Source organism: Lepidochelys kempii, chromosome 2 (genome assembly GCF_965140265.1).
Source record: "Lepidochelys kempii isolate rLepKem1 chromosome 2, rLepKem1.hap2, whole genome shotgun sequence".
In the NCBI taxonomy this organism is placed as follows: Eukaryota; Metazoa; Chordata; order Testudines; family Cheloniidae; genus Lepidochelys; species Lepidochelys kempii.
The window spans coordinates 232,204,262-232,228,671 of NC_133257.1; the positions used below are offsets into that span (position 1 = coordinate 232,204,262).

At 42.0% G+C, this 24,410-nt stretch overlaps 1 protein-coding gene across 2 annotated transcripts in view; it reads left to right on the top strand.

The window, feature by feature from the left end:
* Positions 1-24,410, top strand: part of PLXDC2 (plexin domain containing 2) — a 418,545-nt gene that overhangs the window by 368,356 nt on the left and 25,779 nt on the right. The window contains exon 13 of one of the 2 annotated variants that reach the window (XM_073334184.1): positions 18,032-18,192. The exons of the other annotated variant lie outside the window; for it this stretch is intronic. Within the exon in view, the coding sequence (XP_073190285.1) occupies positions 18,032-18,192 (161 nt within the window). The remainder of the gene's footprint in view (positions 1-18,031; positions 18,193-24,410) is intronic. 2 annotated transcript variants of the gene reach the window in all.

Consider the following 24,410-nt stretch of genomic DNA (forward strand, 5'->3'; position numbering starts at 1 on the left):
AAACAGCAATCAGAAAAAATAGAGAGATGCTACTAGAGCTCAAAGATAAGAAAAAGAGGGGTATGGAGGGGGGTAGTGTTTTAATAGGATAAGGACAGGTAGGTGGGGCTTTGTGAATAGCAATTAGCCACCCAGACTATCAAATAAACCAGAAAGAAAATTGTCTTGTGCACATACTTTAGTGGTCTTTTAACAAATCAAAAATAACTTGTCATTTGTGATGTGAAACCAAGAATCTAGGTCAGAGGTGGGCAAACTATGGCCTGCGGGCCACATCCGGCCCACGGGACCCTCCTGCCTGGCCCCGGAGCTCCTGGCCCAGGAGGCTAGTTCCCGGCCCCTCCCCTGCTGTTCCCCTTCCCCAGCAGCCTCAGCTCACTGCGCTGCCGGTGCTGTGCTCTGGGCAGCGGGGCTGAGAGCTCTTGGGGCAGCGCAGCTGAAGGGCATGGCGTGGCCACTGGTGCTCCAGGCAGTGTGGTAAGGAGCCGGGGGGGGGGTTGGATAGAGAGCAGGGAAGTTTGAGGGGGTGGTCAGGGGGCTGGGGTGTGAATAGGAGTTGAGGCGGTCAGAGGGCAGGGAACAGGGGGGTTGAATGGGGGCAGGGGTCCTAGGGGGGCAGTCAGGAAGGAGAGGAGGGGTTGGTTGGGGCAGCAGGGGACATTCAGGGGCGGGAGGTCCGGGGCGGTCAGGGGACAGGGAGCAGGGGGTGGTGGATAAGGCAGAAGTCCCCGGGGGGCCATCAGGGGACAGGGAACGGGGGGGTTGGATAGGGTAGGAGTCCCGGGCGGGGCGGAGGGGGAGGGCATCAGACGGCAAGAAGCAGGGGACTTTGGATAGGGGTCGGGGGCCGGGCCACGCCTGGCTGTTTGGGGAGGCAAAGCCTCCCCTAACTGGCCCTCCATACAATTTTGGAAACCCTCTGTGGCCCTCAGGCCAAAAAGTTTGTCCGCCTTTGATCGAGGTAAATTTGCATATTTACTTAAGCTAACAAATGCCCTGTGCCGCTGGATATCTCCACTTTGCTATCTCAGCAGTATCAGCCCAACCAATTATCAAGCCATTTCTCCTCTAGCACTTCCAAGTAATGAATTCGTTCACATAATCAAATTCTCTAGACTAGTTAAAGTTGGAATAGGGTCTTGCATACATCCCAGAGCACTCCTGTTTTCTTCAGTTTTATATGAAACATAGTTAGAGCTGGACTATAAACTCCAAATGTTTTGCTAACTGCAGTTCATTGGTTGTACAATTTCAGTCTATGTGCTTGGAAGAAGAAGCCACTGTTTCCTGAGAAAGGGTAATGGGAAATCTACAGTAGCATGCGGCTGTGAGCAACGTTCTTCCTTCCCAAAACAGCCTATGTATGAACCAAAGGCATTAAAGGGGAAATATATAGTCTATTAAAGAAAATACCTCTGGCTGCTGTTAGATCTAGGTATCTACTAGATAAGAGGATGGCAGCATCCATCTTAGCAAACAGAGACCTCCAAAGCTGAGACTTTACAGCTTGAGCTAAGGAGCCTGCCTGCATAGCTGGGGGCTGTAACAGTCTCACATTCTCTGTGTATCAGACCCAGAGGGGAACATGTTATATGTACTGGGTATGTCTACGTTGCAGCTGGAAGTGAGCTTGGACCCAAGGGGTAGGGTTGACCTCATGTGGCTAGCCCGAGCTGCAACTGGCACTGCAATGTCTGTGCTGCTATTTTAGTACACAAGTGAGAGCCCCACTACCACTAATCTATACCCAGGCTGGGAGGCTTGCTCCCAGACAAAGCGAAGATGTACCCACTGATTGGTGGGTTACACTGGCAATTACTAAAGCAAGTACAAACAATGAGTGCCAGCCATCGGCTGAGTTGTAAGCAACGCAGAGCGGGACCATCCTACCAGGAGTTCCTGGAGGCATTGTGCCTCAAATAAACAGTGGCCACATGAAGCCCCAGAGGTTATCAATACTTGTTTGGAATCATTCTCCCAACCAGTCCTTTCTTCATGTTAACAATTGGGCGTGAGTGATGGATACCTCTAACCTATGCTCAGTTTTAAAAGTGCTTCTCCGTATTCTACCAATCATTATTCCTGGCAATATAATCAGGTGTGGGATAAGCTAGAACCTCAACATGCACCAGTACTGCAGAGGACTCAGATCCTAAGAAGATGACACAGCTAAATTGACATGTTCATAAAGATCAAAATCAGTCACCACCATTCAAATCCTGACAAAACCAACCACTCACAGCCTTCTGACATGCACGGAGCTCAAGGAAAAGTGAAACAAATATTCACAATCCCCATCAGCAGCATTCAAAAAATTCCTCCTTAACCCTTAAAGACAAGCACTGGTTTAGCACAAAGCATGGCAGATACATGGCATGAGTGTGCTGCCTAGGAACTCTTAATGCAGTCCAAACACAGCTAATGCTTACAAAATGGGGGCAGGAGGATCTTGATATTTTTAGCCATAATGTTTTGTAAAATGAGTCTATTCTGTGCCAACTCTGTTTTCTGAGATATGGGGCTTGACAGCTGTTCCTTTTATAAAATAAATTCTCAATATTTCACTGCAATACCTAAATAATTTTACTTAAAAATTGTAAGTATCCTCTGCAATGGTGACAGGAATTAATTATATTCCTAGCCACGGATAATGCAGCAGTAATTCTGCATGGTGCCATGAGTTACTGAGGCTGTGCTTTATTATTTGGAAATAAAAATAATGACTTGTCGAACTGTAATCCAGCACAAGATCTTTTAACGGGATGGTAATTAACTTGTCACCACTATAACATTTATGCAACAAAAAAATGGTCTTGTATATTTTCAAGTGTTGTTCAATTTTTTTATGGTTCAGTCCTTGTTAATTATAAGGCTTTTAGGCATGAGGTACTGTTTGGTTCAACAAATGTGAGCTGTACGCTTTAAATCCAGCCTGCTTGTCCAAGGACTAGTTTAAATTCTCAGCCAGAGGAAAAAGTGCTGAACTCATCCATCCTGGAGAAACAACATCACAGATTAATAATCTTTACTTTCAGGAAATTTAATCTAGTAGGTCTGATAAATTGCTTTCACTTCAGTTTGCTTCCTGGTGCTTTGGGGAGTGCCCAAAAGAGCCTTAAGCTAAAGTATGTGGATTTTTTCTAGAATTTTCATATCTTCACTGCTCACCAGTTTTGCTGTCATCATCTTCTTACTGCAGTTATCCTCACAGTAAATATGGGAAATAAGGGATAAATTACCCAGAGAGTCAATACATATATCTACAAAGTCTTCCCAAAAAATAAAGCCATTGTTATTTTCTATGCAGAGAATGCATGTCAGACCCTGGCTTTGCCACAAAAGTCTTGTCTACACACACAAACTGTAGTGGTTTAAGATATGGTGTAATGTTTAAGCAATTTAGCTAAAGTGAAACATCTGTGTGTGTAGACACTTACCTCGATTTAAGCCTGGCTTATGCTGGTTTAATTTGCCTCTGCTGCTGACGTATCTATTATTGTAAACCAGATGTAAGACCACACACACAGTTGTGCTGATCTAACTGAATCAATTTAACACCACCCTTTTAATTAAACTACTGCAACTTGTATGTGTAAGCCAGGCCAAAGGGTTTTGCTGGAGAGCAGATAGGGGAGTGGAGAATTAGGCACTGTCCAGACTGAATGCTTTTCCTTTAAAATTTCCCACTTTTGTTCTCACCAGTACAGCTCGGAGCCCTGTATGCTAACTTTCTCATCCTTGCTACCATTGGTGAGCTACACAGTTGTTTGTGGAAAATTCGGAGGGAAGACTAGTGCAGATACACCCTGAGTTAAAAGTGCTGTAAAGCTTTATGTCTTCACAGGGAAAATATAATGAATGCCTCAGGGAGCACTAGAGGCAGCTATAGAAAGAAGGTAGCATGCATAGGCCAGTAGCTGTACCTAACCTCAACTGGCGGACAGAGGAGACAGTGCTTGGCCACACTTACTCCAGCTAGCCACACTCTTTTGGGGATGAAGAGCGCAGTCAGGTGCTTTGCCAGGCCAAATGACACAGAACACAATTGAGTCCCTTTGAGCCCATCAGACAGGCTAAATTTATTTCTAGTACAAGCCCCTGGAGGTTTTGGTGTGTATCTAGTGCAGAACAATGCAGTAGTTTGCACCACTAGCCTATACCAGTAGAGCATTGGCATCCAGCAAACTAGAGTGCTGGTTCTCAACCAGGGGTACGCATACCCCTGGGGGTACATCAACTCATCTAGATGTTTGCCTAGTTTAACAACAGGCGACATAAAAAGCACTGGCAAAGTCAGTACAAACTAAAATTTCACACAGACAATGACTTGTTTATACTGTTCTATATACTGACAGGTTTCAGAGTAGCAGCCGTGTTAGTCTGTATTCACAGAAAGAAAAGGATTTGTGGCACCTTAGAGACTGACAAATTTATTTGAGCATAAGCTTTCGTGAGCTACAGCTCACTTCATCGGATGCATTCAGTGGAAAATACAGTGGGGAGATTTATATACATAGAGAACATGAAACAATGGGTGTTACCATACACACTGTAACCAGAGAGTGATCACTCAAGGTGAGCTGTTACCAGCAGGAGTGCAGGGGTGGGGGGGGAAACCTTTGGTAGTAATAATCAAGGTGGGCCATTTCCAGTAGTTGACAAGAACGTCTGAGGAACAGTGTGGGGTGGAGGGGGGGGAATAAACATGGGGAAATAGTTTTACTTTGTGTAATGACCCATCCACTTCCAGTCTCTATTCAAGCCTAAATTAATTGTATCCAGTTTGCAAATTAATTCCAATTCAGCAGTCTCTCGTTGGAGTCTGTTTTTGAAGTTTTTTTGTTGAAGAATTGCACATTTTAGGTCTGTAATCAAGTGACCGGAGAGATTGAAGTATTCCCCGACTGGTTTTTGAATGTTACAATTCTTGATGTCTGATTTGTGTCCATTTATTCTTTTACGTAGAGATTGTCCAGTTTGGCCAATGTACATGGCAGAGGGGCTTTGCTGGCACATGATGGCATATATCACATTGGTAGATGTGCAGGTGAACGAGCCTCTGATGGTGTGGCTGATGTGATTAGGCCCTATGATGGTGTCCCCTGAATAGATATGTGGAACAGTTGGCAACGCGCTTTGTTGCAAGGATAGGTTCCTGGGTTAGTGGTTCTGTTGTGTGGTGTGTGGTTGCTGATGAGTATTTGCTTCAGGTTGGGGGGCTGTCTGTAAGCAAGGACTGGCCTGTCTCCCAAGATCTGTGAGAGTGATGGGTCGTCCTTCAGGATAGGTTGTAAAACCTTGATGATGCATTGGAGAGGTTTTAGTTGGGGACTGAAGGTGATGGCTAGTGGCGTTCTGTTATTTTCTTTGCTGGGCCTGTCCTGTAGAAGGTGACATACTGTACACTGAAATGTAAGTACAATATTTATATTCCAACTGATTTATTTTTAATTATATGGTAAAAATGAGAAAATAAGCAATTTTTCAGTAATAATGTGACTGTGACACTTTTGTATTTTTATGTCTGATTTTGTAAGCAAGTAGTTTTTAAGTGAGGTGAAACTTGGGCATACACAAGACAAATCATAGAATCATAGAATATTAGGGTTGGAAGGGACCTCAGGAGGTCATCTAGTCCAACCCCCTGCTCAAAGCAGGACCAAACCCCAACTAAATCATCCCAGCCAGGGCTTTCTCAAGCCTGACCTTAAAAACTTCTGAGGAAGAAGATTCTACCACCTCCCTAGGTAACGCATTCCTGTGCTTCACCACCCTCCTAGTGAAAAAGTTTTTCCTAATATCCAACCTAAACCTCCCCACTGCAACTTGAGACCATTACTCCTCATTCTGTCATCTGCTACCACTGAGAACAGTCTAGATCCATCCTCTTTGGAACCCCCTTTCAGGTAGTTGAAAGCAGCTATCAAATCCCCCCCCCCCTCATTCTTCTCTTCTGCAGACTAAACAATCCCAGTTCCCTCAGCCTCTCCTCATAAATCATATGTTACAGTCCCCTAATCATTTTTGTTGCCCGCTGCTGGACGCTTTCTAATTTTTGCACATCCTTCTTGTAGTGTGGGGCCCAAAACTGGACACAGTACTCCAGATGAGGCCTCACCAATGTTGAATAGAGAGGAACGATCACGTCCCTCGATCTGCTGGCAATGCCCCTACTTATACAGCCCAAAATGCCATTGGTCTTCTTGGCAGCAATGGCACACTGTTGACTGTTGACTCATATCCAACTTCTCGTCCACTGTAACCCCCTAGGTCCTTTTCTGCAGAACTGCTGCCTAGCCATTCAGTCCCTAGTCTGTAGCGGTGCATGGGATTCTTCCGTCCTAAGTGCAGCACTCTGCGCTTGTCCTTGTTGAACCTCATCAGATTTCTTTTGGCCATTCCTCTAATTTGTCTAGGTCCTTCTGTATCCTATCCCTACCCTCCAGCATATCTACCACTCCTCCCAGTTTAGTGTCATCTGCAAACTTGCTGAGGGTGCAATCCACGCCATCCTCCAGATCATTCAGATATCTGAAAGGGGTACAGTAGTCTCGAAAGGTTAAGAGCCACTGAACTAGAGAACCATGGCACTACAGAGCCTGTTCATGTCCAGCATCCTGAACAAAGAATCCCTTTGGGCTTGCTACTTCCAGGTCTTCTTGATTCCAGTCCAGAACAGACTGAGTGAAACCAAGTGGCTTGCCCATGGTCAAACAGAAAATCTGTGGCAGAGCCAGAAATTGAACCCAGATCTCCTGGGTCACAGTTTGTAGTACTTGAATAAGACCATCTTTCCTCCCTTACATGCAGGGGGAAAGATAGTTTTAAGACATTATCTTAACCACAAATGCAGTGGCAGATTACTGCCACAGCCAACTGGGGGGGCTCCAGGAGTGCATCCACACCCTGCTATATGTATCTCATTGTGCTGGTAGTGCTGGTGCCGTGGTGTCGTAACAGCGTTATGCTAGAAATATGAACCTTGAAAATAGTGCCCTGGTGTGATGATCACTCTGGGCTGCTAATGTGAATCCTCCATTTTTGTATACAGTGCTTTTGTAGCCCTGTTGGACCCAGGATATTAGCGAGGCAAGGTGGGAGAGGTAATATCTTTTACTGGAGCAACTTCTCTTGGGGAGAGACAAGCTTCCAAGCTTATGCAGAACTCTTCTTCAGATCTGTAAGTTCGAAAGCTTGTCTCTCTCACCAACAGGAGCTGGTCCAATAAAATATATTTACATCACCCACCTTGTCTCTCTAATGTGAATCCTGTCATTCTGGGCCTGTTGGGTGCATCCTAATATACTGAGAGCCTGATTTTTGGCCACGAGAGGAGGAGTATAAATCTTAATGTTAGTAGCTGGCTGTTTCGATCTTACTCTACACTGAGCCTGGGAGTTTTAATTTTGTCATGTGTATCCTGATGCCAATCTAGGAAGGCAGTAGAGTTTGGAAATAAGGTGAACACAGGGTCAGCCTCACGGGTCGGGGGGGCCATGGTGGGGGGGGGTGCTGTGATCAAGAGGCAAGGAGCAGGGTGAGCCTGGGGTGCCATGCCATGAAAGGGAGCTCGGGGCAATGGAGAGGAGGCAGCAGGGTCCAGGGACAATGTGGGGGATTCCTCTGCCAATTTGGCCTTGCGCCCCCCCCCCCCACACACACACTTTTACAAGGTTCTGGCACCATTGGGCTCCCCACAGCAAACCGTCTCCCTAGGCAGCTGCCACAGCTTTTACCACTGCCTGGCTCTGGCTTCTGGCCTGGCTAAGAGGCAGGGTCTCGGGGGAGAGGAGGAGCAGAGGATGGGGCGCCATGGCGAAGGAGTGTGGGGGACCCAAAAGTTCTTTGTGCCTTGGTCCCCAATAAATCTTAATCCACTTCTGCATAAATTTATTACTCCTTGTGCAGCCAAGCAAATAACAGTAAAGCAGAAAGCTCAAAAGTATTAATGAATGCTAAGGGAATTACTTCATAGAATCATAGAATATCAGGGTTGGAAGGGACCTCAGGAGGTCATCTAGTCCAACCCCCTGCTCAAAGCAGGACCAATCCCAAATTTTTGCCCCAGATCCCTAAATGGCCCCCTCAGGGATTGAACTCACAACCCTGGGTTTTGCAGGCCAATTCAAACTACTGAGCTATCCTTCCTCCTCCCTGCCCCCGCTGAAACCCAAAACAAGGACATCATACCCCATTACTGTGAATGGAAGTCGAGAGCATTAAGTTGCTGCAACAGCAGTAAATGCACTGTTATGGATGTTCCTTTGATTCTCTGTAGGGTTCTTCAAACAGTAAATCTCTCTCTGCTTTCCCAACCTGTAAGATCCTAAACCACCTGTTTTCTGAGATGACTGCAGATAGTTCTCCATCAGCCATGTGTGGTAACTAAACAATTCTGTCTTGCAACTTCTTTACAGCTAAGCGTTATGCACCAGGAGGAGCATTTCTGCCCAGTGGGGAGAGAGGGAACATGTGGGAAAGAACCTTTGCCTGGTGATTCCCAGAAGATTCTGTTACCGGGAAGCAGCTATTTGGTATCTCCTGAAATTCCTGGGAAAGGGGGTAATTGGACCAAGTAGGGAGCAAGAAGTAGCTTAGGAGAGAACACTGTGGGAATGATGTTAGCCTAGGTGCATTAGTATTTTGAATGGATGACTGGGGTTGTAGTGCAATGTGGTGAGAGGGGCTCAGTGTCTCAACTTCAGATACAGAACTGAAATCTCCCAGTGTTTGAGGGTGTAACCTTGCAGCTTCCCCAAAAGCAGAAAATACACAGCCCCTAAACCCAGCTCTCAGCATATCCCTCTTTCCCCAAGACTTCAAGATTTGCAGATTGTGCTATTTTTCACAAACAGGTGAGTGGATTTTTTGTAAAGCTGAGGGCCCGTCCTGGAGAATACTCTACCAACTCCATTCTCTCATAAAACACAGGGGCTCATAGGGAGCAGCCGTGCATTGGCCATGTGAGGCATTAAATCATAGAATCATAGAATATCAGGGTTGGAAGGGACCTCTGGAGGTCATCTAGTCCAACCCCCTGCTCAAAGCAGGACCGATCCCCAATTTTTGCCCCAGATCTGTAAATGGCCCCCTCAAGTACTGAACTCACAACCCTGGGTTTAGCAGGCCAATGCTCAAATGACCTAACAACTATAGGTCTTTAGAAGTCTCCAATTTCTTTGATTCCATAATAATTGTGTGATTAAAACCCTTTGTCATGTGTGATTATGGGACAAAGGGCTCATCTGTAAAACTTCCATAGCTCAGCAGTTTCCATGTAAGGTGCAAGGGTACATTTCCATCTGCTTTGAAAAAATGATTATGAAAAAAATGGCACCTTCCCCCAGGACAGGCCTGTTCTTTGTCTGTACTCTGTCATTTCTGCTTATTTTAGTGTCTCTCTTTAGGATCAGCACTCTAGATTGTGAGCTCTTTGGTGATCTGACCTGTCAGTTGAAGTGTGTGTGAAGTTTCCCCACCACCACCACTCTTTGATGCTATATACATAAAATCATAATAATGTATTAACATATTTTAATATTCCTAAACCAGTACTGGAAAGAGCTTGTTTATTAAGAACATGCGGGTATTACTATTGCTTTTGCATTAGTATTACGAATACATAATAAAAGTACTGCATCGTTTCTCAGCCAGCACAATCTCCATGCTACAATCCTTTGCTTAAAAATCAAACCCAATCTTGAAACATTCATTTTTTCGTCCTTACTCATGCAAATTCTGCCAATCAGAGTTCTATCATTGACTTCAAGGAAAGCAGGAACAAGCCGAAAATCAGCAAAGACAAAACCAACAAAACAAAAACAAAAAAACCCCAACCTTTACCAAGTGGCATATTCACACAAAGACCCTGAAAAACGCATTGTACGTTCTATTTCTTTAACATTTGAATTACTATAGGACAGTGGTTCTCAAAGCCGGTCCACTGCTTGTTCGGGGAAAGCCCCTGGCGGGCCGGACCGGTTTGTTTATCCGCCGCGTCCGCAGGTTCGGCCAATCACGGCTCCCACTGGCCGTGGTTCGCTGCTCCAGGCCAATGCGGGCTGCGGGAAAGGCAGCCAGCACATCCCTTGGCCCGCGCCGCTTCCCGCAGCCCCCATTGGCCTGGAGTGGCAAACCGCGGCCAGTGGGAGCCGCGATCGGCCGAACCTGCGGACGCAGCAGATAAACCGGTTTGGCCCGCCAGGGGCTTTCCCCGAACAAGCGGTGGACCAGCTTTGAGAACCACTGCTATAGGACGCTAACTCACTAGTTCCGGAGATCAGTGTAAATACGTGACGGTGCTTTATGCTACTACAGTTACTCATGTGAATAGTCTTTCATTCATCTGAATAGCCCAATAAATTCATTATTTTAGAATGATCATTAATAATACATTATAGCATTGCCACATGGCCTAACAGCAAATGCATTTTTAAAGCACTCACAGGAAAACAATTTCAATGCCCAACTTGTATTCCTTTGTTATGAAATCAGGGCCTGATCCTGCAAGTCTACTCATCAGAGTAGTCCTTTTAACTAGTCACACTAATGCCAACAGGAGTTTTACCATTGGCTTTAATGGAACTACTTAAGTCAATAAGGGTTATAGCATCAGCCCTTAATAATTTTTGGTGTTAAACTGGACTCACGCTGAAATACTATTTCAACCTTAATTTTTTTTTAAAGAAAGGTTTTGTTTGGGTATTTCACTGTTTGTTTGTTTGGTTTGGTTTGGTTTTATTAAGAACCAAAAGTTTAATTTGGATTAGCTCATAAAATACCCAGGTAGAGGACCCATAGATAGATCTCTGATAGATCTTGTGAGGCCATCAAAGCAGGGCTCCCCTCCTGCATGTTTCATAGCAAGCCCACAGAAGGGGGATAGAATCATAGAAATGGAGGGCTGGAGGGGACCTCTCTAGTCCAGCCCCCTACACTGAGACAGGATTACGTCTGAGTGGGGTATGGGAGTAGTCGACAGCATAGCAGGTGAGGAGGAAATCTAAGAGGATTTTGTCCACAAAGAAAAAATTACTCTCTTATGTTTTGTGTGTAGAAAATTTTAATGGTTCACAATGTTTAATGTGAATTACAAATTTCACCTTTTTTGCCCTTCTACATCTCTCAAGGTCTTCTGTGTCCCCTCCAACTCTGCTGTGGTTCCCCACACCTCCCCCAAATTCCCTTGAGGTCTTGTGCCCCCACTCCACATGGCCCACAGGTGTTATCAGGAGATCAGTTTACACTGAAACTTTTAAACATTATTTTTAAATGCCTCAATATATAAGTGAAGAAGAGTTCTTTGTGGATGTGACCTGGGCCATAGCCAGGAGTAACTGGAAAAGGGAAAAAAAAAAAATGTGTCCTGCCTCTTTCAGGTGCACACATATGTACAGCTATATTGAGATTTATGAGCAGGGCTTTTGGAGTCTGGTCTAAAATATAAGGGCAAACTGATAAGAACGGCTGGCTTGCTTCAACTTAGGCCTAAAAAAGAAATGCATAACTTAGAAAATTTCTTTCAAATAAAATAACTTGTCAGTGTAGCTCCTCAGTTCCTCCTTGCTTCCTGGTCTGGAAGTTCACTAACTCTGTCCTGTGGGGGTGGGCAGACAAGGCTCCCACCGAAGAAATAGTAGTAGACCTTCAGGGATTTTCCCTTAGCCTTCCACTCTCTTCTCTTTATATTTCTGCTCTAATGGATTCCTAGTTAGCCCCTTCCCTTCCTTCCTACATTATTGAGGGGCAGGTGCCCTCACAATCTCTATTATAATAATAGCATAGTGGAAAGCTAGCATCAAGCTGAACTATGGGGCAGATCTTGCAGGCAGTATACTATAGTACTGTCTGTCATGTATACTGTTCTATGGAGCTGAATGGTTAGTGCTATAGGGAGGCGAATGCTATAAATACAGCAAAATGGGTTTTACAAGATGTGCATACCATTGCCAGTTTGGCTTTTTTTTTTTTTTAATTAAGATTTTGGATACATTCTTGCAAAATTCCCATTGAATGTAAAAGGAACAGGGTAGGTCTCTTTATAATGTATCTTTGAGTCTCTCTGATGTCTTTCTACACTAGAATGTCTGAAGGAGCTAATCGAACCATAAGCCACGACATAATCTAAAATCAAACCAGATAGTCTGTGTGTTTTTAAAATATGTTTTTAAAGGTAAACTATCCAGTTATGAAAACATTTCTGATTTTCACTCATCATCTGTATGGGCTTGTCTACACTTACAGTAGTGCAGCTGTGCCCGCTGTAGCACCCAACGTAGGTACTCCGCCTCTCCAAGAGGTGGTAGCTATGTCGACAGGAGGGCTTCACCGTCAACATAGCGCTGTCTACATTTGGAGTTAGGTTGGTATAGCTATGTCTCTCAGGGGATTTTCCACAGCCTGAGCGATGTAGTCATACCAATGTAAGTTGGCATTGTAGACCAGGGCTTCCTTGGAAGAACTTCCAGCAGCAGGAGACTGAAATGAATTAATATTTAGCTCATTTGTGTGTTTGTTTTTTAAAAAGCATGTAATTACCCTCTGTTTCCTTCCTGCTCCACAGTCCATAATGAAAAGCAGACTAACCTGCACATTTGAACATGCTCCTTTGGTTTAAGAGTTATACTAGAACAATTTTTATTTGAGTAATTGGGTGAAATTGCAAAGGCCTTATACTCAATTCAATGGCATGTCTGTCTGTCAGGCCATCCAATGAATTCCAAAATTTCAGGGAATGTTGTAGGCAACCAGAGCCCTGTGGATTTGGGAGGAACTTGGAAAACTGAAAGGTGGGAAATGGGGGACACATGAAGCCCCTGCCAGATCTTCAGCACAGCCAGGCCTCAAGCACCTCTGCAATTGTCTGTAGGACAAAGAACTGATTGATGGCACCCATTAACACCTTCCAGCCTCTCATCTCTGCCCATCCTTCCAATAGAGTTTTAGCATGTTGACATCCTGAATGGCTTATATCTCCCAGACAGAAAGAAGAATAAGGATGGAGGAGAAAGGAGACATGAAGAGATTGGAGACCCTGATATGGAGGGAGGGTAGAATGGGGCACACAGAACCTTTGGTGGATGGCAGGTTGGTAAAGGAGGAAGAAGGACATACAGAGCCCCTGGTAAGCCAGAGGAAAGGAGGAAATGGGGGGAAACAGGAGTTATGAAGGTTCAGACAGAGCGCTTGGAAAGGGAAGAGAGTGGAGACAAACAGAAAACCTGGTGATGGTAGAGATTGGGGGCCCCTAGTATGGAGGGACATGCAGAGACAAAGTGGAGTGAGGTGCACACAGAACCCTATCCATGGGGAGGAGAATGTTGGATTCTGAAATGGGAAGAGAAGGGAATGGAGAGCACACAGAACCTTTGGGGGGTGGGAATTGGTATGGAGATTAGTTAGTATGCAGAGCCCCTGCCATGGGATGAAAAGGGGGAGTGGGGAGTATGGCGGAAGTGGAAATGGAAGGGCACACAGAACTTCTGGCAAGGGAGTGACTGGGGGGAGTTGTAGAGAGTCCCTGAAATAAAGGGGGACCACACAGGGAGCTCGTGGTGGTCAGGCAAAATGAAAGGATGGAAGGAGCCCTTGGTGTGTGCCATAAACTCAGCCTACACAAGCTATGATGTGTGTGACCCTCTAGTAAACAGAACATGCTATCTGTAACACCCACAGCTGGAGCAAAAGAAAAGGAGAGTATGAGGGAAGCTTATTGGTGAGAGCTGCCATCAGGAAGGGATTGGTCATCAAGACAAATATCCTCCTTACAGGTTTAGCCTTGCCTGAAGCAGGAGATGGGCTGTGATAAGCTTAATGTTTTTGCACCTGAAAAAGATTCCAAGGCTTCTTTCTAGCATTCCCCTCTGTGGCTTTTTAAAGACCTGTCCTTGATTTATGACAGAGGATATTTTCCACAGTTGACAACACTGTTTATTGTCTGTGCAAATAGAGTGAAATCAATTTCTCTTCAGCATTCTAACACTGAGGTCAATGAACTGAAGTTTGATTATGGAACTCACTAGTCACTTACACTTGTCATTTAGAAAACCATGTATTTATATTTTATTATTTTTTGCATTTGCCATTCTGATCATTATTTCAGTGTATTTGGAATGCTTTACACAATGGGCTAGAAGAAATACTGACAGGCTGCTATCATTTGGAGTCTCTTACAAATCCAGGTAGTAAATACTGACAGTGTATCAAATTAAAGGGATTAACTTGATCTGGTCCCCACTCCCTGGCTAGAACCTGTCTTTCAGATGTCTGTAGCATATGATAGTCCACAAAGTAGTGATACAAAGTACTTGTCAGGCATAAGTTGGTCAGAAAATGGGTGTAAATGGTCAAGTAAATTTAACTTATGCTAATCCAGCATTCAGTGGAAGAGCAAAGGAGCAGGCAGTTGTAAAAGGAAAAGTAACTAGTGGGGGGTCAGTTTATGAATCCCTTACTCCTACTGGTGAGTCAATGGGACTGTTTGTGCAAGTAACTGCTCATCACTGCAAATAAAGGGTTCACAGTCTGGCCCAGGGCATGTAACATAAAGTAGGCCTCTCCTGCTGGCCTCTAGATAAATTAATTGATGTTTGCATAGTGCTTTGAGCATGTAAAGCTTGTACACATACTAAATATTATTATCCTTATTACAGTGTATAAACTGAAAATTTCAGTTTGAGCTTTTATAATGCAGTCTAGTCTCAGGTGCAGCATATAGCCATTTTATAAATGACTTAGGGCCTGTTTCTGTCACTCTCAGTCCACTGAGTGGTACTTTACACCATGCGTTGTCCCATTGACTGCCTGATGAATTATACAGCCAAACCACAGGGTAAAACTGCCCTATCTGAAGATTTTGGTAATCCTGGAGAGGAGCAGGGGAAAGCTGAATGATTCCAGATTCTCCCCTCTTCCCCACAAATTTGCTCCTGCGGCTAGATCAGCGGTTCTCAACCTATTTACCATTGTGACAGGTTTCAGAATAGCAGCTGTGTTAGTCTGTATTCGCAAAAAGAAAAGGAGGACTTGTGGCACTTTAGAGACTAACCAATTTATTTGAGCATAAGCTTTCGTGAGCTACAGCTCACTTCATTGGATGCATAAAGTGGAAAATACAGTCAGGAGATTTATATCTGTGTGTATATAAATCTCCTGACTGTATTTTCCACTTTATGCATCCGATGAAGTGAGCTGTAGCTCACGAAAGCTTATGCTCAAATACATTGGTTAGTCTCTAAGGTGCCACAAGTACTCCTTTTCTATTTACCATTGTGGGCCGCATATGCAGCTCTCTATGTGGTATGTGGACCACATCCAAACAATATATATACTACCTGTGTGGCCCTGAGGATGTCACATGGGCCGCTGCTGTGTGCTGATTGGGCTGCAAATGGCCTGCAGTTGCAGACTGAGAACCACTGGGCTAGCTTAAATTATCTCTTGGTAAAGGTAAAATCTTTAAAAGCCATCTTCCTTTTTTTCACTGGTCCTATAATGGCCCCGAATGCAGCCAGTCATGGGATCAACTCACATCTGCACACTTCATCTGGCGTACTTGTGTCATAAGGAAAGATGGCAGAATGGGACCCATGGTAGTAAAAAATTGTGCAGTTGGTACAAAAATTAATTAGACCCCTTGAAATGTGAAACATGATTAGCATAGCAATTTTGAAATGTATCTGCTCCTAGCTGTGAACAGTGAGAAAAAAGAAAGTTAATTCAATTTAAAGTGCACTGAAATGGCGAAGGCCCCACAACTTCTTTTTGCTGTAGGAGCCCCTACCCCTTGTAATGATGTGGGCCCCCCAGCTCTGTTACACCATATTCAAGTACATTTGTCTCCTCTTCTTTCTTTTCTGCCCATTTTCTTTCTCTCTCCCATCCTTTTCTGTCTCTTGTTTCTCCTTCTCTCATCTTTTACTTTCTTCTTCTTTTGCCTGGCTTTGCAACACCCCCAACCCCGCAGGCTACAAGAAGGGCAGGATGGACCTGGGCCCCATGGGCTCTTGTGGTTGAGCTTAGTGCTGTGAAAGCAGAGGAGAGACGCTTAGGCTGGCCAACTGCTATCTGAGCCTGCAACATGTGAAGTGTTCCATAGCCAGCTGCTGGAAGACCTGGAAGAGAAGACTACTGGCTTCCAAGGAGTTTCCTGCTGCTTTACCTATAGCCACGAAAGGAAATCTGTAGGAGGAAATAGGATCAGATGTTCATGCTCTTCTCGAAGATCCCAAGTTAGGGTAGCATTTTAAATTCCTTCCCATGGTTTTGTTTATGGACCTCTAGCTTTATACAGTTTGATTCCATCTGAGAGTACTACTGTGCATGAACATGTGTAGCTGGGATCATGCGAGTTAACCATTCATCCTAAGTGCTCAGCTGGTACCGTGACAGGCATCATTGTGAGAGAACCTAGATAGATAGTCCCTTTCCTGTTCTTTTTCAATTTTCCTTGTCTAAGATATGCTTTGAATGATCTGTTGACCAGCTGGTGAATGCTAAAAGATCATGTACAGTAGTTATTACTATTTTTATGTATCATTTGTTTGCAGTGGTGCCTGAGAGGTACTAGGAGCTTTTCAGGCACATGAGAAGGTGCAGTCCCTGCCCTGAGGATCTCACTAATTAAGGACAAACAGATACATCCTAGTCTGGGAAAGGGAACAACAAAAGGGATTTCAATACAACTCAACAAACGTCATTATAGGCGACATGACAGAAATGTGTTTTGGAGAGGGGGCTTAAAAGTGAAGGGTCCTTGTTAATGAGTTCAGCTTTCAGTTGCATAAAAATAGAACTGTCACTCAATCAGTTCCACACTATATGTAGAAAAGAAATAAGAAGGGGGTGGCTTTGGAGTGATTCAGAAGCCCGGAATGGGTCACGTGAAAGCAGATGACACAGGTGATTGTTCGAAAGACAAAATGGCAGACAAAGATGGGAACACAAGCACCAATATTAGCTTTTGTATGCAAATCACATGTTCCAGTTGGTCTTAAAACTAAGTTAGGGCTTCTGAATCATTCTAAGGCCTTCCCCTTCTTCTTGTTTCTTTTCTATGTACAGTTTGGTAACTGATTACATGTGAATTCTCTTTATAGGCAATAGTAGCTGATTAACCTACTGTTGATGTTTGAAATTGCTAAAATTCTCTGGGGTGCCCAAAATAGGAATCAGACTCACCCAAGTGCAACCAGTACCACAGATGACAACTAACTAACTTAATGAGATTCTTTCATCATGATGATAACACTGTTAATCAGATTTTCAATTGGTTGATTTACCTGGGAGTGGAGGTGTTATTTGCTTTACAGGATATACTCTGGTATGTCTTCTTTCCCCAAGGCAAGTGTATAATACAACAAGAGACCCATCAGTATAAAGTTTAACAAAATGATCAACTTCAGTAATACTTGTGCTCCCTTCATACTAAGATTTAAATATTTGAGGGTCATTTAACATTCATTTGTTACACTTTTGCAATGTGATTCAGTTGCACAGGACTTTGGGAAATCATTCTCCAAGCTAATGAATCAGGCTTTCAGAATGTGTTTTTTAGCTACCCCTCACAGGGAACTGTGACATCTCTCAAATTGAAGCTTGCAAAAAAAAAAAAGACAAAATACATATTTCAAAATGTATTCAATTAATACTTGATGTCTGTAGGACAACTGTGATAGTTTTTTGGGTAAATCAAAGTCAAATTTTGTTCTTATGTAAATTCATTATGTAGATAATTAGGAACTTTAGAATGTCCAAATTACTTTCAGAAAGAAGGATATTAATTTTGTTTATTGAGCTAGAAATAATAAAACATTTGGAAATATCATTTCATTAACATTATATGAATATGCATATAGGGGAAAGGAAGATGTAATTTCTTTCTGCAACGTGGGCCATTGAGAATAGTAGGAAAATGTAGGACAGAGAAAACAAATGTTCAATTGTCATTTTAATAATTTATTGTAGACGAGAAGAAATAATCTCTCTTAATCGCAAAACAGTTGCCATGCTAAAAAGTATTCCATGCTTGTAGCTTCTACAGACGATAGCGCTGCAGAGAAGAAAGGTGGAACTCTCCATGCTGGTTTAATTGTTGGAATTCTGATATTGGTCCTCATTGTAGCAGCAGCCATCCTTGTGACAGTCTATATGTACCATCATCCAACGTCAGCAGCTAGTCTCTTCTTTATTGAGGTAAGTCAACGGTGCCATGATGGGTCACTAATTCTGTTACTTGTTTAACATGATTATTCAGTCTACAGAATAGTACTTTCTAAGCTTAAACTACAGACTATTCTTAGAATCCTGATTGGTACTAGCTTTAATCTGTAATGTTTAAAGACTCTTAAATACCTAACCCAAAACCTGCTGCTATAAATACAGCCACTTCCCCCACCCCTCACGACAATCCTTTTATTTCAAGAAAGTAGGTGTTTTTTACCCAATATGTATTCAAAGGCCATATGCAGTCATTTCAGTTATCAGTCATAGTCACAAAATCTCTTGCTATCTTACATTTTACTCACTTAAAATAACATATTGTCACTAGATTTATTGGTAACTGTGTAATAGATGCACGTTGTCATTTTATTTGCGAGCTTGTATTTATTTTTTAATCTGCTTATTTGTCTAGCGTAAAAATAAAAGAATATGTGCACTAGTAAATTCTGCAAAATGCCTGACCTATGGCAAGTTTAATAATGCTTGGGGTAAGCCAGACACTTTTGCAACAGATTCATTTATTGAAATCCTTTAATACAGTACCTGACAGTGTCTGACAACATGAGACTGGAACATTATTCCTATTGCAGGTATTTGTGGCTCCAGTATATTGTTAGGATCTGCACTCTGCTGTGATAAATATTTCTTTTGGAGCTCAGCAGAGTTCATCTGTATCAAGCTAAATATATACTTGCTATACAAAAAAGAAAACTGAGACCATGCATGAAACCAATATGCAGTATTGGCTTACTTTTAAGAATATGGATACTTGCAACAGACAACAATAAAGATGCATAACAACTGGAAATATCATGAAGGAGTTACCTGGGGATTGCTTAGGTTGAAGATCAGCCAAAAGGGTCTGGATTATTGATAAAAAGTTCATTCTTAGTAACAGGAGCATGAATTGAAATGTAAATTAAACATGGCTTCATCTTTAAAATTACTTTATAGTTAAATAGAGAACTTACATGCAAGAGTAGTGACAGAAATCAAAATGAAATGCTTACAAGTATTGTGAGAGCTCAGGCTATGTAACTACATTAACCATTTGGGATCAGGATCCAAATAACAAACTCATGAATTTTTCATACATATCTAAGTGACATACTGAGGCAAATTTCTGTTGACGTAAGTGAACCCAACTCCGCTGAAGTCAATGGAGTTGTGTCTATTTCCATTAAGCAGAAAATTTGGCCCACTGTATTTTTCACTAGCTTTAATTGACCCTGGCATGGGAAACTTATTTATCTGTTAACAAAACCTTCCAAAAAGACTTGATTTGTGTGGTAACACCATTTTTCAAAAGGACAGAAACAAGGTACTGGCTAACAGTAAAATGCATATTAAAAGGGAGTTTCTGAGGTGCGTAGTTACATGGTCCAGAGCAGAAATTCTACATGTTAACAATTTATTATTATTAAACCTTTGTATTATAGTACAATTGTACACAGTTCTCCTTGGAATAGTAGAGCCATCTACTACATAATATATTTACTGTCACCAAAAGTGAAGTAATCCCAGCATTCAATGCTAATGAACTAGCTTACTAGTTTTCAAGACAGGCTGTTAGAAAATGTGGTAACATGATCTTTCTATCCTACCCAAAATGAATAGGATGCATGAAAATAAGGACAGTTATTGGTATGTAACAAACCAGTGATCATCAAAACTATGACTATTACCCTTATTACTAGTGCTGTAAACTACATAATTCTTTTTTTTTCTGGCAATGATATAATATTTGTGAAAACCATAAGTTCTGTAAAAATTAACAAAAGTACAAGCCTGGGTATTGTGCCAGGAAGGGGTAGGCTTCTTGTAGTCAGTTTCAGAATAACAGGTAAAGATGTTCCTTGAACACTGAGACTCAGACTTGCAGAGTATTTTTATTGATTTTTTAGGTGTTCGAAAATGAGTAGGGAAAAGGATTATTCTGAATTTTAGAACATTACCACGGCTTTGGAAATATAATAGCAAGTATCTGCAGCCTACAGTATAGGAGAATGCTATTGCTTTCTGAAATACAGTTGGTTCTTGCACTGATTGCTTCTATTAAGTATAGTTTTATTGTTTGATCTTTTCAGATACTTTCTTAACTACTACCACTGATCATTTAATTTCACAAACAAAAACTATAAGTAGTTTGGCCAATTGAGAAAATGCATGATAAAAATTCATCCTTCTCACCTGGTGCACAAGGGTATGCACATGCAACTCCCTCACATGGAGATGAGAATGTATCCCCCTAAGATTTGCTTTTGGAAAGAACAAATATGCATATTTGGGAGGGAATATAGAGGAAGATGATAAATTATAATTGTTATATGGAGGCAACTTATACAAAAGCATTTACTCATTTGGTTGTAGAAACAATACAAAAGGTTCTGTCAGCATAAAGATTCATGACTGGGAATAAGAGAGATTTCTGAGTAAATGATGCTGGTAGCACAATGATGTAAAGGAATCCTTGTTCGAGGGTGATTTCAGACCAAAATACCCAGTCAACAGGGTTAGCAAGGTTCTCCAAAATAGCTAACTTACCGTATTTATTGGAGATGAGTATAATATAGATCTGGTGTTAGTATTGTAGGATATGGATTGAGAAATGTTGCCACAGGCTTGATCAAATAGCATGAAAGAAATCCTCCCTTCCCCTGAACACACACACACAAATGTTAGGTAAAATAAGAGTAGTGAACAGGAAAAAACATTGTTTTCATATATTTTGTATGACTTAAAGCACGGATAGGCAGGCAGGCAACTTCTTCACATAATTGTATCTGAACAATTGACCTATAACCATTCTGCTTTTCCAGAATTGGTGTTCCTTGAGCATAGAGCATGAACTGTACCTCCTTGCCTTGAGTGGTGGTTTAGTCAAGGCTCAAGGTGAAGCCAAAAATTCATTCTCATTTGTCATACTCAATCAAGATTTGAATCTAGGTCTCCAGAGAGAAGGCTAGTCAATGCAATAAATAAATAGCCAATGTACTGATGGGGAGAGAAGAAAGAGAAGAAGTGGACCTGGCTTTCCTATGCTTATAAAAACAAGCTATCTGCACCCTTATAAAACATCTTATTGAATTTAATGATAACCTTTGTACAGAATTTTTAACCCAAGTTATAGAATTCTGTAACAGAAGTACAAAGAATCCACTCTTAAATTCTGTAGGATGATCTTTTAATTCTCTATGAAGTATGTAATTTTCTACTAGATTCTGTAGGTTTATAGAGAGACTGCTATAGAACCCTTTGGGTTTTATTAAACTGTATAAGACTTTTTCCATGCGGAGGGTGTTTGTGTCTGGACTGGGTCTAAATGCTGTGACCCAGAAATATTTTGGTTGTCAGTTAGGAAGTCACAGATGAGCCCCTTTAATTGGAGTTTGTATGTATAGCTACTTCCACTTGTTTGATTACATACTACAATTATACGTTGTTCCTGCATCATAACACAGTAGGAAGAGACTGCAGTGTGATTTCCATTTGCAGTCTATATATCATTATGCTGGATAGCCAGTCACCCTACATAAACCAACTGCCCTGTAGCATGTACTCTGACTGGACCCCATGACACCTGTACAGTACATACTCTTAGTTAGCATCAACAGGTTTCATTTGCTATTTATACAATGTTTTTTTGAAAGAAGACCGCAAACTGCAATTAATTTTCACTAATCAAAGCATTTTATTATTCACTGCTCTTCATTATACTATCTATTGCCATCTATTTTAATAGCAAATATTTACCATAACAACAGATGTATAGGACAATCTCTGCTGATGTTTTGTTAGCTTGTTAATGTAATGAACCGAAAAAGATTTTACTCCTCTTTTAACTTTGTGTTTTGAAATAGAAAATGCTTTACTTAAAAATGGAATAATTTTGACATGTTTTAGGAAATGGTAATAAAATAACAAATGTGATCCTCCTTAGTTGGAATGTAAATGGATACATCTACACTAAGAGCGAGGGGTGTGATTCCCAGTTCATGTAGACACACTTGTGCTAGTATTCATCTGAGCAAGTGTGCTAAAAATAGCAGTGTGCCTTCAGGAAGCACGGACAGCCAGAGTGGTAGCACAGGCTAGCCGCTCTGAGTACAAACCCACCTGAACCCCAGAGGTATGTACACAAGGGAGCGAGCCTGTGTCACTAGTGCTACTGTCCACGCTACCACGCTACACTACTATGTTAGCAGGCTAGCTCGGAGGAGAGCCAGCACACTTATGTCTCTGCAGGCTGGGAATCACACCCCTACCTAGCAGCGCAGACGTAGGCTAAGTCAGCAAGAATTTGACATCATTTGCAAGGATGGGGGATTCTTGGTGGAGATTTTAGTACTGGTCAGAAAGGTCAATTTTCACTATAAAAGAGGTAGTTATTAATCAGTCATTTCTTCTTATCACATATTAATGAACTTGCAGGTATTTAATAATCCTTAGTATATTTTAGAGTCTATCCAACAATCAAGTACAGAGTAATGGATATCAGCAATGAATTGATTATAAGAGAACTTCATAGATTGAAAATTGTGTATCAAGTTCCATGGCTGGCTTTCAAATTGTCCTCTGAGACGGCACTGCCCCTTTTCCCACGCTTTGGATTGGAGGAGAATAAACGTATCCAAATGGAGCAGGGAACCCAGACAAAGAAAGCAGGAACAATGTATTAGTAGGTTTCAGAGTAACAGCCGTGTTAGTCTGTATTCGCAAAAAGAAAAGGAGTACTTGTGTCACCTTAGAGACTAACCAATTTATTTGAGCATGAGCTTTCGTAGTGCTTTCTATGGCAACTATGTTTCGAGCTTTGCATGTTTTCAGGAGGGAATGGGTAGAGAGAGAAGGATTATTTTAGGCAGCATGATTCCTTTATAGTTCCAAGTTGGAACACTTATTCACCCTCTTGGAAGTGGTAGTTCATGTTTATTATCCAGGAGAAAAGCAAACAGCAAATATTCTGAGCTGGATTGCTGCCAAAGGAAAAGAGGACAGGGCAATTAAAACAAATTTCTTTGAAGTAGCACACATATAGCTAACATTTCCATGTCAGTTAATGACATGATAGAACACAGAATACCTCTTGTGTCATTTCCCAGAAAATTAGGGTTTTTTTTCACCTTTTGACTGGAAACCCAGAATTCTACAATAATGGAACCTACCCTACAGCTTGTAGTAATGTTCTTACAGCACTGGGAATCATTATGTGGACCACAGTAGTATTTCTTTTAAAAGGGAAGGAATTGTCTAGAAGTGTACAGTATTTTAGACATACCTTAGAATAAATACATAGCAGTTGATGGAATTTCTTGGGAAATGCTATTCCAAAAAGATAAGTCCAGGTTGTTCCAACAGCCATCAGCAACTTTATCAAAAAAAGAAACCAGAAATAAGGTCAAAACCAGAAAGTCCACCAGAGACTGTAGTAATACCAATGCAAGAAGAACATACACCAGAGGTTGGCATACAGTCTTACAGCTTCCACTAATTCTGGAGATGGTAAAAGAACAACCTAGCTCTCACTTTCTTCAGTGGAAAGACTCCCTTTGAAATCAATGGATTTGGATGGAATCCTAAAAGAGCATGTTAAAGACATGCCAAATTCACAGCTGGTATCAACTGCCACTGCTGCAGTGAACTAGAAGGGCTGTGCCAGTTTATACCAGCAGAAAATTTGGCACTCAATTGTACAATAAACAAAAAAGATGAAGGGCTAACTCCTCATTCCATTGCTACAAGCAGGAAAACTCACACTGAATATTGATAGAGTATCTATGTACTAAAGCATTTTTGAGTAGTCTTGTAGCTGTACAATTAATAAAGTTTTATACACACACACATACCCCTCTGGTCTCTGCACTAAGAACTCGTCTACGCAGAGGAGTAATGCATTCTACATGGGGTGTGATTTTTTCAGTGCTCTAACATAATGCATTTTAATTGGTCTGTGTAGAACCTGTTGATGTGCACTAAAGGTTCCCCAGTGCACTTTAGCATAGTGCTGTTTCAAACCGCACAACATTAAATTACACACCAGCAGGGGCTACACAGACCATTTAACATGCATTATGTTAGTGCACTTTAGAAATCACAACCCCGTAGAGGGTATTAGCCCGCTGTGAGTCTGTATATTTTAAGTTGTACATTGGTTACATTACTGAGGTTGATTAGCAAACACTCTTTTTTTA